The 15,423-nt window shown below is 36.6% G+C and overlaps 2 protein-coding genes across 2 annotated transcripts in view; one reads left to right on the top strand and one right to left on the bottom strand.

The window, feature by feature from the left end:
- tuft1b (tuftelin 1b) overlaps window positions 1-1,939 on the bottom strand; it is a 33,316-nt gene extending 31,377 nt beyond the window's left edge. Inside the window, exon 1 of the mRNA XM_067425659.1 lies at window positions 1,860-1,939. The gene's annotated coding sequence lies outside the window, so the exon portion shown is untranslated. The remainder of the gene's footprint in view (window positions 1-1,859) is intronic.
- A 2,519-nt stretch (window positions 1,940-4,458) lies between these two features.
- Window positions 4,459-14,798, top strand: si:dkey-204a24.11 (interferon-induced very large GTPase 1). The gene is given in 8 exon segments (XM_067426458.1): window positions 4,459-4,585; window positions 4,694-4,731; window positions 4,900-5,139; window positions 8,472-8,747; window positions 8,852-8,959; window positions 9,065-9,121; window positions 9,524-13,559; window positions 13,561-14,798. Coding segments are annotated over 8 exon segments (5,433 nt in total). The 5' UTR covers window positions 4,459-4,553; the 3' UTR covers window positions 14,207-14,798.
- The last annotated feature ends 625 nt before the right edge of the window (window positions 14,799-15,423 follow it).

Genomic DNA, 15,423 nt, shown 5'->3' on the forward strand with positions numbered 1-15,423 from the left:
GTGCTCAACCTGTGGTCTTTGTGAGTCCTCATGCCCCAACATATAGGGGTGAGAAGCTGCCCTGTAAAAAAAGGACACTTCTTTGGTAATATAACCCCACAGTCATACTCAGAAAGACTAGGGGTGGCAAAATAATCCCTATATCACCACTGATATACTAATATGAATACATCAGTAAATCTCACAAAAAAACCTAAAGAAATAACAAGTAACACATTAAATTAAACATGATTTTTTTTTCTTGTAAAACATACTCCTATAATCTCTGTTTAATTTAAAACTTGTAAAACATCAGTGAGGTTTCCAGTGACCTCAGTTGTCCTCCTTGTAACAACAAAAGTTACATAATCTTACTCATTTACATAATGCATGTATCTTGTCTCCACATGTTCAATAAAATCAGTTCACACATGCAAAACTTGAGTAATCAAGCTAAGGTAACGTGTGAGTGAACTAAAACATTTCAGGCAAATTCTCTAAGTTGCAAATAGTTAAAACAGTGTTGTTTTCAGCTAATAATTCAATTGAAAGATAGTTAATTCAATTCAGTTTTGCAGTTGTGGACTGTGGTTCCACAGGTTTTCTTTATCATTAACAGCAATTAATGCATGATTCATAACCAAAACTGGCAAGGAATGTAAGTCACTGACCAGGAATTTTGTTTGCATCATTTGCATACTTTCGTAAAGTAATTATTACAAAATCATAGGCTACTACAAGACATGTAAGAACCATATGTGTTCTTATTGCCCCTGTTGATATATGGCTACAGTAGTTTTTATTTTATTTTTTAATTTTTATCTATGTATAGGAAACAAAATATATCTAGTATAAGCCTAATACTGTAAATTGCCCCCAAAATCATTTACACAAACCAATTAGTATTTTCAAACGTTTTTTAAACAAGATTTGAAGGATTAGTTCATCATTTTAAATTGAAAATTTCCCCATGATTATGCATCCTCAACAGGGGAAGGCCTAAATGACCTTCTCCTTTCTTATGAACACAATCAGAGTTATAATAATAAATAGCCTGATGTTAGCCAAAGGGCAGTGAAAGGGGCTCACGAGTTTGAAGCTCAAAAAAGTTCATCCATATCGTACTCCCCATGGCTCTGGGGGCATTAATAAAGGCCTTCTGAAGCGAATAGATGGGCTTGTGTAAGAAAAATAACCATATTTAACTCATTATAAAGTAAAATATCTAGCTTTCGGCTGGTCCGCCTTCCATATTTAACCTACGGGGTGAAAAAAGCATTACGTTGGACGTAGCATAAGCAGTTTGAAATGCGAGAGGCACAGGCGGAGCCGTGTTGATAACTTACCGGTTATACACTTTTTGAGCTTTAAACTCGTGAGCGACGTTCACTTCCATTAAAGCTTGAAAACATCACCAGAAAGAAGGTGAAAAGGGGATACCCACAAGATATCTTGAGGGTTTGTGAATCATGAGGTAATTTTCATTTTAAAGTGAACTAACTTAATCATTTAATGTCAACGTGAAAAGGTCTAGCAAAGTTAACAGAAATACATTTGCTTGATATTTGCCTTAGTCAGCAGATAATCAGCTGGGCTACCTCGAGGCTCATAACGTTAGCAATGCAAGGATCGAGTACGCGGCGTAATTTACTATTTTGTATTGTAATATTTTCAGAAAAGTAAGCCTACGTGATCAATGACAAACGATGCTTCACTTTCTGCTGAATCGCTTCGGTTTTGCGTGTCAGCTTGGATTGGTTGGTTTTATTTTTAATTGTCTAATGTAGGTAACTCTATTTTCTAATTAATAGATAGCCTAATGTTTCATTTGTAAGCGAAGAGATTTTTTTCTACATTTTGATGTGGTTTGAGTGACTTACCCAGCACTGTTTACACACGCACACACTATGGATGTTGCAGACTTTACTAGCCAGCAGATAGCGCTGTTGTCGAGCCTCTGAGAATCTTTTCTCGGTGCAATCAGGTGGAATTCCCATCCCTTCATGAATTTAATGTAGCAGCTTCGATTTTCTAAATACTGACAATAACCATTAATCCAATACATTGCCACTGACACTTTAAAATAAGGTCTCATTGTTGTCAATGTTGTAAAATTATGAACCAAGGCCATAACCATGTCTTGAACATTGAACAGTTTTTCACTGAACAGTGAAGGAAATTCCGATCTAATAATAATCATTTTGAAATAGAATATAATATTCGCATTTGCATTAAAATGTGACGTAGCCTACTTTTATTTGTATGCCTAATATGTTGAAAATGTAAAAGTTTTTTTTTGCCTCTTCACACTCAGAAATAACTGAGCAATGGGCCTACTTTTGTTACAGTATTTATTAAACTTTGTTAATGGTATTTAATAAAAATCCAGATCTTGATTGTTTGTTCATGTTAGTTCACAGTGCATAACTAATGTTAATAAATACAGCATTTGATAGAATTGTGATACATTTTGAAATTAACATTAACTAATATTCATAAATTCTGTCGAAGTATTGTTTATTCTTAGGTCATGTTAACTAATGTAGTTAACCAATGTTAAGTTAACCAATGAACCCTTTTTTAAAGTGATACCACATTGCCTTAGCAGCTGTCCATTGGTTTTTGTGTGTGTGTGTGTGTGTGTGTGTGTGTGTGTGTGTGTGTGTGTGTGTGTGTGTGTGTGTGTGTGTGTGTGTGTGTGTGTGTGTTGGAAAACAGATTAAACCTTCACCTGCTTTTTTATTTCCTTGAAGAAGAAGAATTGACAAGAATGCATTGGCTAACACATTCACAATGTTGTTCTCTCTTTGTCCTTTCATTCCTGACTGAAACTAATTATTGGTCTGTCAAAATAACATTAATGCAGTCAGTGTATTCAATGAAGAAACACAACAAATGTACAGTAATGGGACAAATGCTGCCTTATTGACCCAATAAACTAATAAAATCTGAAAAAATAATCTGATGAAAAGTTTAATATGCTTGTTAATGTTTAAGAGAGATATCAGACACAATACTGTTTACAGTAAATCAATCTAAATCCGGGTCAGGGAATTCTCAGCATGGATAAGATCTTTGGTATTTGGCCCTTTCTGGAGAACATTTTCTGTGCTGGTCTAACCAGTTAGTGGTTATTAAAATACTCCACGAGTTTGGCTGTTTTCAGGAAGAATCGTTATCTGTCTTTTTTAAATATGATAAAACTAAAGACTGTTTTCGGAGATATGAAGGATGCAATACCACTTTATATACTCAAGATTAACATTGGATTACCCTTTAATAACTTAAAAAGTAGGCTAACCGCATAGCTACAGTAAACATTATAACCTGTACGTTATTTACAACTATATTAGTGACTTACTGCCTCAGATGACGGACAGAATGCACATATCTGACATCCTCCGAAATTCACTAGTCAAAAATGTTAATAATATAGTGACACATGTAAGTGTATGACCATATACAAATTCATTTATTAATTTATTCATGTAAACTAGACCGTGTTGTGTTGTTTCTACTGACATTTCTTTTCAGAGACAAGAACCCCTCTGGTGTCTCTGAACCATCTCTTACACAACTTTGATGTGCTCTGATGTTGCAAATGTCAAAAATTGCCCCTCTGTGCTTTTCTGTTTACCATACTACACAGAACATTAAAAGGATAGTTCCCCCAAAAATGAACATTTTGGCATAATTGACTCTCCCTCATGTTGTTCCAAACCTGTAGTAATTTCTTTATTTTGTTGAATACAAAATATATTTTGAAGAATTGACCAAATAAAACAGTTGCTGGTATTATTGACTTAAACTTTCAAATTTTGAGTTCATTGAAATAAAAAATTTGAGTTAATGCAATGAACATTTTTGAGAATCGACAACCTTTATTTAAATATTATTAAAAGATTTTTGTAAGAATATCGGGTAATTGTTTGTGTTTTATTTGTGATGACACAGCAAAATATGTCAAATTGTGCTATTTTCATGATTTATCACATTTTTATGTGGTTTAGATACAATACTATTTTGAGTTTCTATTAAACCAATTTTCTTCATCGTATCAACTCAAATGTTTTATTTCAATAAACTCACAATTTTAAAGCAATCAGGTTACTTTTTTAAGTTAAAACAACAATATTTTTTTTTACAATGGTTGCCAGCTACAAGTATCAAAGACTGAGTAGACACACCATATCATATGTGAGTGCACCAGGTAAAAACAGATCCAATAAGATGTGTTTTTAGAGTACATTTGTATAAATAACAAATAGTAGTAAATCATTGTAAATATGGCCTGTAAATCGATCCTTTGTGGATGTCTCCAAATGGCAGTAAATCTACTTTAAATGTAATCTTTAAATGAGTCTTTACACAATACAATAGCTTTTCCCTACTGTCATTTCACACTCCACCCCTGACAAGAATTGAGCTTATGTACATTTTTAAAGTGAAAGTATTCCAATAAATAGTTTAGTGCATGGGGATGTCTTTTATTTAGAGACGAAAGCACAGTCATTTTGTCTTTTAAGTCTCAAGGAAGATGCATCTCTGAAAACTGCCAGGCTCTCAAGAACGAGATGGAGGACCCTGATGAAAGCAGTATTCAAAGGTAAACTAGAATTAAATACTCCCTCTTGAGAAGAAAATAATTTATAATAATTTACAATATACTGTGAAAGGACATTTTGACAAAGTGTATGTTGTGTAAAAATAACAGGAAAACAAGGAATGTACAAGAACAAGAAGAACATGAAGGTAAGGAAATATAGGCTATTTATATATTGTGAAGTTTACATGCATCTAACATCTTAATTCTGTGGTGACAAGTGACTGAGATTTTTTTTTTTAAACATCCAGTTAATTAAAGAGAAACTAAAATCATGTAAATAAACTTTTTTTCCCCTAAATATTCCCCTCCCGCAGGTTACATTAGAATCACTGATGTAGGCCCAAACTCTGTCCGCTTAGAGTGGGGAGATCCAGGTGCAACTGCAAATAGACAACAATTTAAAATTAAATGGAAAGCTTCAAGAGTAACTTATTCTTATACAACAAATACAAACAATTTTGAGATCAAACAACTCCATCCTGGAACAACTTATACGATCACAGTGGTGGCACTCGAGGACAACTGCAAGTGTTACTCTAAATCAGTGAATACAGGTAAACGTGTTGCTTACAATGATTGTGTACATTATATTATGATAAAATACATTGCCACAAATAATCAAAGACCACTCTGCATGATGTATTTGAATAGGCCTAATTATAGAGATATAATTAAGTAAATAATTAGAGAAACATTGCATATGTGTTTGTTTTTAAACATCATTTGAGTACATTGCTTGAGGGACAAAAAATCACTTCTCCTCTTATCTTATCTTTGTGGGGTTTTTTATCAGTTTTCATCACTGACTCCTCAATACCAAAAGTAAAAATGTTATTTGGCGGTATATTAGAACATTACAAAAAGAATCATGTTGTAGTAGATTGTAAGTGGTAACATGACATTTTAACATAATAGATAAAGCAACATGATGAAAAGATGATTTGTGACATATGACATGATTTGTTTTTCTTCATTCTTCAAATATCTTTATGGGTGTGTTTTACCAATGTGATCTCAGTACATTTCCTTTAATTGTAGAATGCACTCTAGTGCTTTACCTCCACCTGCATCTCCATTAAATCCTAAAAACTAAATTACAGTATATGTATTTGCATATATTAGGCCTAACAGCTTTTAAACATTTTCTATGTGTGAGTAGAGCTTGCCCATGTGTAAGGGAGGCCAGCTACTGTGTGAGTAAAGCTCCTTCCTCTGATCTCACGCTAGTCTAGCAACCGATGCTTAGAGGTTGCAACCTTAGCTTTCTTGTTAGAGCGTCCGACTCTCATGCCGGGGGACCAGGGTTCGAGTCCCACTTAGAGTGGGCGCCTCAAACAGGAGGGGTTACACATGCAAAACACAATGTTAGGGATTGTTGCCAGGACTTTAAAAAGTAAAAAGAAAAGTAAATACAGAGAGAACACCAAAGTCTTAGTTAATAGTTAGCCAGTGAGAATTGGACCCTAAACTAAAGTGTGATCAAAATAACTTATGTATTTCTTGTTGTAACTGTAATACCATATGGCATTAATTCGATTATCCAATCTCCTTCTCATTTCCACACACTCATTTTAATGACATTACTGCACTTCAGCTTCTTATCTGATTTCCTGTCCCATCCCCTACACTATGAATAGACACTGAAGCTGCAGCTGAAATCGGTCACTTGTTCACACAATTATTTCCTATATGGTGAGTGGCACATAGTGCACTATAATGTCATGCAAACAGTTGAGAGTGGACACAGTCTGCTCCGGTCCAGTGACACGATAGCACAGAGCGGATCTTATGGGACCAGAAAATGCATCGGACCCATTTGAATTCTGCTCAGAATACTGTATTTTAAAGTAGTATGGAGAAGATTATGAGGAGAAATGGTTAGACAGACTCGGCATCAGAAACAATACTGACAAGAAGATATAACATGATATCTTCACTGTTTTGCTTTAATTTCATAATAAATCTAAAAGGAAAATCTATTACACTGTGGCTGTCATAAAGCGTGTCTTTAGCCATGTTGTACTCTGTACAAAACAAAACTAGTTATTCACAAACCCATCTAGGAACATGCATTAGATAGCCGGAATAATAATCGTAGAAAACAACCACAAAAAAACAAAAAAAACAAAAAAAACAACAGACCATAACCAACAAACCCAAAAGGCAAACTAAGGGCTACGAATGCAGGGAACAAAATAAAGAAAACTAAATGTGACAGAGGTGGAAATGATAAGTAACCATGGTAACAAACAAGGACATAATCAGAAACCAAGAAAACAGAGCTGGGAAACAGGAATTAAAGGACAACTCCGGTGAAAAATGATCCTGGTGTAATTAACAGATGGTTACCAAGTAGATCGTTCTCTGGGATGTGTTTTCATGAAAATTAAATGTAAAGAGTTTTATCTTTTAAAAACAGATTATATGACGCGAGTGTATGGGGCATAGAATAAGTTAAAATGTGTGTTTTTGAAATCTTGATTGTGTTTACAGTGTGCAATATAACATAAGTTCATGTTTCGCGTGTAAAAAAAAACTGTATTTTTCACACAATTTACTTATCTGTACAGCGCTGTTTTCTCTGTCCTAAAAATGGTCTGATGATTTCCTTGTTCTATGAAGTCCCTCCTTCAGAAATACGTAAAGAGTTCTGATTGGGCCAGCGCTCCCCGTGTTGTGATTGGACAGCACTTTAGCACTTTGCCCAGAAAGGTCCCGCCTCTTACCATAACGGGGAGAGGCACGCGCTCAGCGTGCGCTCTTCTTGAAGTGGGAGAGCAACGAGACCACGCCCCCTATTTTGCATGTTCTTGTGGGCGGAGGGTTAGTTACTGCAAGGAAGTGCAGGGGTGTAGTCCAAACCGGCCGTTCGCTGTAGGCTTTGAAAGCGAACTTCTGTTAAATAAAATATCTCGCTTGACATTGAACTTTGAGCGTTATAATTTTACATTTATTATTTATGCTCTAACAGCAACATTTCACACTAACTAAAGTTTGAAAGATGGGATCGCGAAGAACAGGACCTTTAAATTAAATCGATAGTTAATACCACTACCAAGACTCAAAATAGCCTCACATGTATGGTAGCATAATGAGGGTCCCTATATGCAAAACGAAGCAGAGAACTTTGTAAGTGTATAAACAGTTTAATAAGAAGATATTTTATAAAGACAGTACATAACGTGTATACAGACAGTAGCCATCTTGGAAAACATTCTCGACCAGTCAAGCCACAAACGCTGTGCTAAGTAAGCTGGTCGATTGGAATTAAGTTTGTGAAATCTAGTTACATGGAAATGCATGAATTATAACTGTTTATTAAAATATATGGTTGACTTACTCCAAGAAAAGAAGGTGTCCCGTATGAGATTCCAAGTCACAGGTCATCACTTAGCACAGCGTTCGTGACTCGACTGGACAAGACAGTTTTCCAAGATGGCGCCTGTCAGTAAATGCGTAATGTACTGTCTTTATAAAGTATCTTCTTATTAAACTGTTTGTACAATTACAAAAAAGTTCTCAATGTTTCGGTTTGCATGTAGGGACCCTAATTATGCTACCGTGTTAGTGTGAGGCTATTTTGAGCCTTGTTAGTGGTATTAACTACCAATTTAATTTTACTTATCCTATGCCCCATACACTAGCGTTATAAGCTAATTTGTTTTAAGACATAAAACTCTTTACATTTGATTTAATGAAAATGCATCCCAGAGAACTATCTACTTTGTAACCATGCGTTAATCACCGGAGTTGACCTTTAACAACAAAAGGAACAGAATGTCAAAATAAGAGTAAACAAAACAAATGTGACCTACTATCATTTCATATTTGTGAAGCGTTTTTTGATTACAACTTGTATTATGAGTTTATTCATTTTTCTCTAAAGCAATACCAGCTCCTGAAAATTTTGAATATGTCTCGGAGGATCCGACATCTATATTATTAAGTTGGACGGCACCTCAGAAAATGACTGCCAATAATTACAAATTCCTAGTGATACTGTATAAAAATGATGAAGAAACACGATCAGTGGATGTGGAATCGAATGAAAATAACATTTTAATGGAAGACCTTTCTCCTGCCACTGAATACAAAGCCACAATAAACACAATACTAGAGGATGGCAAAGGGAGTGAACCAGCCGTTTTAATCGTCTACACAAGTAAGTAACTGTTTTAGGAACCTGTTCATTTACAGCCAATTGTTTTCATAATATTTAGTCGATGGTCAAATTAAAACAATATGGTATTTTTTAACCCTTAACAGTGCCACTCTCACCAGAAAACCTGGAAATCAAAAATGGTGCAACTTCCGTTTCTCTGAAATGGACTGATCCCATGTCTGATGACAAGAACAGTTACAGGGTGATCTGCAGTAATGACGCCAATACAATACAGTCATTTCTAACAAAGATGAGAGAAGCAAATGTATACAGTTTACAACCAGGAACTGAATATTTCTTCTCTGTCTGCACTGTAGTTGAATCAGATGACAAAAAACTTGAGAGCACTCCTGTTAAAATCACACAACGCACAAGTAAGTTATTATTATTATTACTTACAACCCTGCTGAAAACACCAGCTCAGCTCTTTCTAATCTGATCCAGGTTTGTTTGGTTCTTCCTTAGCTCCAAGCATGGTGTTAAAGTCGCAATGCAGAAATGCATTGATAAAATGTCTACCTTGAATACAATGTACATTTTTTTAAAGGAAAGTAAATTGGAAGATGTGCTGATCAGGTAATGAGATAATGAGATATTTAAAAAAAAAATGGTGGTCTTACACATGGGTGATCACTTTAGTAAGTAAGCTGGTCTTTTCAGCAGAGAAAGAATAATTTCATACAATCATTTCTCATCATGATTTGAAGCATAAATAACTGTACATATATAGTACATATATAGTCCAATATAAACGCATATATAACATTGCATTGCAGATGTCAATATGGAATCTGTATTGATGGAATTGGGACTACAAAACCACTTGAGGGATAAACTGACATTACAGTCTGTGCTGGAATTAAGGAAACCATCTGATGAGGACCAAACTGCACATAGTTTTAGATCTTTGCCGTGGCTTTTCCTCAGAAAGCTCATGATGGTCAATTCATCAGCCAGACATTTAAAACAGGAACCCGTTAAAATCACGGAGGAAACTGATATTTATGAAGATCAGGGGGGCATTAATCCGCTGGATTTGATCACAGCTCTGTTCCACTGTGCCGATCCTTTCCTCCAGCAAGAAATGGCTCTAAAAATGTCAATGTGTCAGTTCTCTGTGCCTTTGCTGCTGCCAAACTGTGACACGAAGGAGTGCACTCTAATGCTTTGGGCCTTGAGGGACATAACAAAACAGTTCAGATCTTATTCGTTGAAAGAGGAGAGTTTGGAGGAAAACAGTATTGTGCAAACTGATTTGCCCCTCATCTCTTTCGTCAGACTAGGAAAAAGCAGCTTGTCCAAGTCTGAGTTTTTGAACAAACTCCTCAGCAACAGTCAGCATCATCATGACACATTTGTTCACAGGAAACTGGAAAACGGAAACATTAATAAAAAGATCTCTAATGGTCTTGTTGAAATGAGCTGGTATCTCCCAGGGGGGCGGAGAAAAACTGACAAGTTTAAAGAACCAGTGGCTGTAGCTAATCTCCGTGGGGACATTTATGAATATAAGGCTCAATTCACTTTCTTGAGTGAAACATCCTCGGCCGTTTTTCTGTTCTGTGATGATTTCGACTCAAACCAGAAACATCTGGATTCCCTGCAATACAGATCAAAATTGGTTCTGGTTTGCACCACAGATGATCCAGCATCAAGAAACAATTTGAAACAAAGACTGGCACAGATGAAGCTCAAAACATACTCAACAATCCACAAGGATAGGAAGATGAATGATGCTGAATTTGTTGTTAAACTACAGAAGACTATTGCTGAAATACTTGCAGATTCTACAAAAGTGAGCATTGAAAATATGTCAAAGATTGCACCAGAACTGGGGATTCTTGTAGATGAAAGCAATACCATTTGTCAAAAAGCAAAGGAAAGGGCAGAGCTGATCACACAAGACATCACAAATATAACAGAATATAAAACGAAGGTACTGCCTTTGCAAGGGAAACCATGGAAAGATATATCCAAACTGGAGAAGGAAATGTGTCGCCTTAAAAAGGTAAGAAATCAAAACATTGAGCACTATATGAGTCAACTTAAAAGTGAAATTCAGAATCTAAGAATGGAACAAGAAAGCAACGACATGAGAGAAACATTAAATCAATTCATCTCTGGCCTGAGCTGCTCCCTGAATGAGCAGCAATATTTTCTCAAATGGATGAAAATAACTTTGGACAGTCTAACAAGAAAGCACCTGTCTAAGCTTAAGGAGCAGTATAGGGATGTATGTAGGAATCACACAGAGGATAAAGAACGTCTCAAAGATCTGGATAATCAGATTGCCAGCAGTTCTTTAGGAGTCCAACACTTCATGAGAGAGTTGAGTCAACTTTATGAGTCAGCTCACTTCCAAGGAAACTGGAAATACAGTAACCTGAAGAAATTGCCAGAAATATGTGCTCAGCTGATGCTGACTGGGTTTCCTCTAGAACTTATTGATGGAGAGGCATCAAACATTCCTCTGACGTGGATTAGAGATGTTCTCACGGCACTCAACAACCTGACAAGACCTCACAACAGGATACGAGTTGTAACAGTTCTAGGAGTCCAAAGCACGGGCAAGTCTACTCTCCTCAACACAATGTTTGGAATTCAGTTTGCTGTTAGCAGTGGAAGATGCACAAGAGGCGCCTTCATGCTTCTAATAGGCGTATCTGAGGAATTCAGATCAGAGCTTCAATGTGACTATATCCTTGTGATTGACACTGAGGGGTTAAAATCTCCAGAGTTGGCTAAACTAGCTGATACTTACGAGCATGATAATGAAATTGCAACCCTGGTTGTTGGGCTGAGCGACATCACTATAGTCAACATTGCCATGGAAAACGCTACAGAAATGAAAGACACTTTGCAAATCGTTGTCCATGCCTTTCTCCGGATGAAAGAGGTGGGGAAAAGACCCTGTTGTCATTTTGTGCATCAAAACACTGCAGATGTTGGTGTGCGTGAAAAGACTTTAAGAGAGAGAAAGATTCTCTTGAAACAACTAGATGAAATGACACAAGCAGCTTCTAAAATGGAGAAAAGAGGCAACAACAAGAAATTTACAGACATTCTAGAGTATAACATTGATGGAAACAACTGGTACATACCTGGATTGTGGCTTGGAACTCCACCAATGGCCCCTGTTAGTACCGGTTACAGTGAGGAGGTGAATAACTTCAAGGACAGTATACTTGAGGTTTTCAAGGCAACAAAAGTCCCAGCACAGGATTTCATGGCATTTGAAGAATGGATACGAAGTCTCTGGAAGGCTGTCCAGTTTGAAAACTTTATTTTCAGTTTTCGCAACAGCCTAGTCGCTGAAGCATACTCCAAACTTTGTGTCGAGTTTAACACTTGGGAATGGGCCTTCAAGAAGCACATGATTGGCTGGTACACAAAATCTGAAACCAAAATCACAAACATGGGTACAATGTCAGTACAGTCAATGGATGAACTTAACATCAATGACACTTTGGCTGACCTAAAATATGAAGCTGCTGATGAGCTTGACAGAGAGGAGAACATCCTTTTTGATAAAATTCAGCAATACTTTGAAAGCGATGAGGAAAATGTGCACCTTGTGGAAAATCAAAAGGAGGACTTTTTAAATAGTGCGCGGGGCCTTCGAAGAGAGACTGAGATGTTCCTAAATAACAAACTGGAGAATGCAGTTGTGATACAGAAGGGAATTGAAAATGTGGAACGTATAAAACAAAAGCATAGGGAAACCATGAAAGAAAAAGTGCACAATTTGATCACTGTCTTCAGGAGGAGAAGAAAAAGTCTCTCTGAAAGTGAACTAGATGAGGAATTTAAAAAAATGTGGGATGGCACTGTAAGGCAGCATTCCTTCACAGCTCTACCAAGGCAAGATGTGGTGAAGGAAACCTACAGACTTCTACACAATAACTTGGAAATGAAAGGGGGAGCCGTACGTGAGATGCTGTTAAATATCACCAGTCTAGATCAGTGTGGCATTGAACCGTTTTTTGCAAAGGCTGAAACAGGCAATATAATTCAAATATTCACACATTCTCTTCCACCCGAACAGAGGGATAAAAGAAACCATTTAATACAAGTGGCATGTGAAAGAATACTGTATAAAAGTGGAGAATTCATTACTTGTAAGACAAGACCAAACTCAGACTACATTAGCGCTGACTTACAAGGCCTGCTATGCTACATTGACAAAAATTTGGAAAACTGCAAGGATCTACAAATAAGCCCTGAGAACGAAGCATCTCTCAAGATCCACATTTGTGGGATTGCAGCAAGAGCTTTCCAGAAAATGCATGACGACTACATACAGAGAACCGATCCTTTGACATCTCTTGAAAGGTTCAAAGAGCAGTGGTTAGCTGACTTTAAAGACCTCTACTACCAACGAGACCAGTGTCAGAAGAAGGCAGAGATGTGTGCCATGCAATGCTTCGCCCCTGCCGTGATGGAATACATCCAGAAACGTCTTGGACCGGACATTGTGGATGAAATGTTGACAGGCGAGAGAGGGTTTGATTTTGGCACACGGTCATTTTTCCAGTTTTCACTATTAAAACAACTGCTTCAGGATAAAGACTTCAACAATATTTTGGAGTATGTGGTGAACTATGAGAAGTTTGTAACTGAGTGGATTTCAGAGAAGATCATTCAACATTTTTCAAAGGAAGATTCTTTTCTAAAGTTAGAGATGAAACATTTGAACACAATCATCAATAAACTCAAGGATGCTATAAGAGCACAGAGACAAACAGACATGCGCTGTAGCAATGAAGTTCGAGAGGTAACAAACATCCACAGTTTTGTGACTAATTGTCTTTGCACGTCTTGATAAAGAGCTGATCATACCAACTGACACTCTCAATGCTACTCTGGCGTTAAACAACTCTAACCCTGCTGAGTTTGCAGATTGTCTTAAATCATCAATAGACAAACTGCATCAAAGCTTAGCAGGTCAGTTATGTAGAGAAGGCGATGTCAGGGATAAGCTCAACAGACTGTCACAGAACAGACCTCAAGAGGTGCTCTTCAACAGAGTGTTTGGCTGCGGGAAAAAGTGTCCATTCTGCAGTGCACCGTGTGAAGCTGGAGGAAATGACCATTCTGAACATTTCGCATCTGCTCATCGGCCACAAGGCATCGGTAACTTTAGGTGGATTCCAGAAGGAAAACTAATTCCTGACATATGTTCATCTCTTGTTGCTAGTGAAAAAGAATTCCGCAATGAAAACACAAGACATGAGTGGCATCCATTTAAGGAATACAGGCAATTCTATCCAGACTGGAGGATACAGCCTGAGATTGGAAGTGAGGCCACTGACTTCTGGAAGTACATCTTTGCTAAGTACAATGCAAAATTTGCTGAAAGATACGATGTTAAACCAGCAGACATACCTTATGATTGGTATTACATCTCTGAACATAAGGCATATAAATGCTTGAAAAATACATACAAATACAAAAATTAATAAAATATAAAAAATAACACAATTTTAGGTGAACTGGAGATGTACTCAAACCATTGACCAATTGAGCCTGTAAGCAAAGATCTTGGTATATGAGTATATCAAATATTGTATCTACAGAATTTCTTGTTTAAAGCTAGTGATAGCTGAATGTCAGTCAATGAAAAAATAAGTTTTGGAATCAGGAATAAAGCTTTGAACAAATTAAGGCAAATCAGGCCTAATGCATTGAGTAGCTGTTTCAGGTGTGTTTGATTGGGGTTGGAGCTAAACTCTGCAGTACAGTGGCCCTCCAGGACCGAGTTTGTGGACCCCTGCTTTAAAGTATAGCTGAGAGATTTCTCAGCAATGTTAACATAATGCTAACATGATGTTTGAAATGTTTTATGAATATGCATATTGTAAAATCTAATGGGTGTAGAAAAAAACGTGTGAATATCAATGAAAAACATTTGATACATTTACTGAATATAATTGTAGAATTAGTCTTACAAAGAAAAGAAAAAAAAAATAAAGGTTTTAATTTGACCAAAAATGTATTTTTCTACATTATTTGTTCTGGGGTTATGTTATTATTTTTTTCATCATCATCATATAAAGCACTTATTCCATATCACTCAAATGTGTCCAATTTTTTGAAGCATTACAGGGCAAAAGGTTTCTCACCAATAACTGCAATCCCAGAATGATAAAAAAAAAAAGTTCACTTTATGGCTAAACCCATACTTTGAGTACAAATACTGATGTGTAGGTCCAGGAGACACTGTGAACCTGCTCCATCTCTTCCATCTCAGATAGGGGTACCTGAAATCAGAGAATCAGGCAGATTTTATTTTTATTTTTTTAAATTAATTCTCTCTACAACTATTTTAATTATCTTGTTTTTATTTTATTTTTTAATTCTGACACAAAGTATTCTTATTTCTTATGCTATCAGTGCTTGTCTAACCAGTTATGGATAGTTCACCCAAAAATAAAAAAAATATGTTTATCTGCTTACCCCCAGGGCATCCAAGATTTAGGTGTGTTTGTTTCTTCAGTAGAACACAAATTAAGATTTTTAATACGAGCAAGGGTAAAGGGTGATGGCTGCTGCTCCAGCGGCATACTTCTCCTGCAGAAATTTCCAGTACTGAACCCACCCGGCATGGGATGAGTACCATGACTCAAAAACCCTCCACTTGGAGTAGAGTCTCCTACTGGAAGGAGCTCTCGCACTC

The sequence above is a fragment of the Pseudorasbora parva genome, chromosome 19 (assembly GCF_024679245.1).
Source record: "Pseudorasbora parva isolate DD20220531a chromosome 19, ASM2467924v1, whole genome shotgun sequence".
NCBI classification, from domain to species: domain Eukaryota; kingdom Metazoa; phylum Chordata; class Actinopteri; order Cypriniformes; family Gobionidae; genus Pseudorasbora; species Pseudorasbora parva.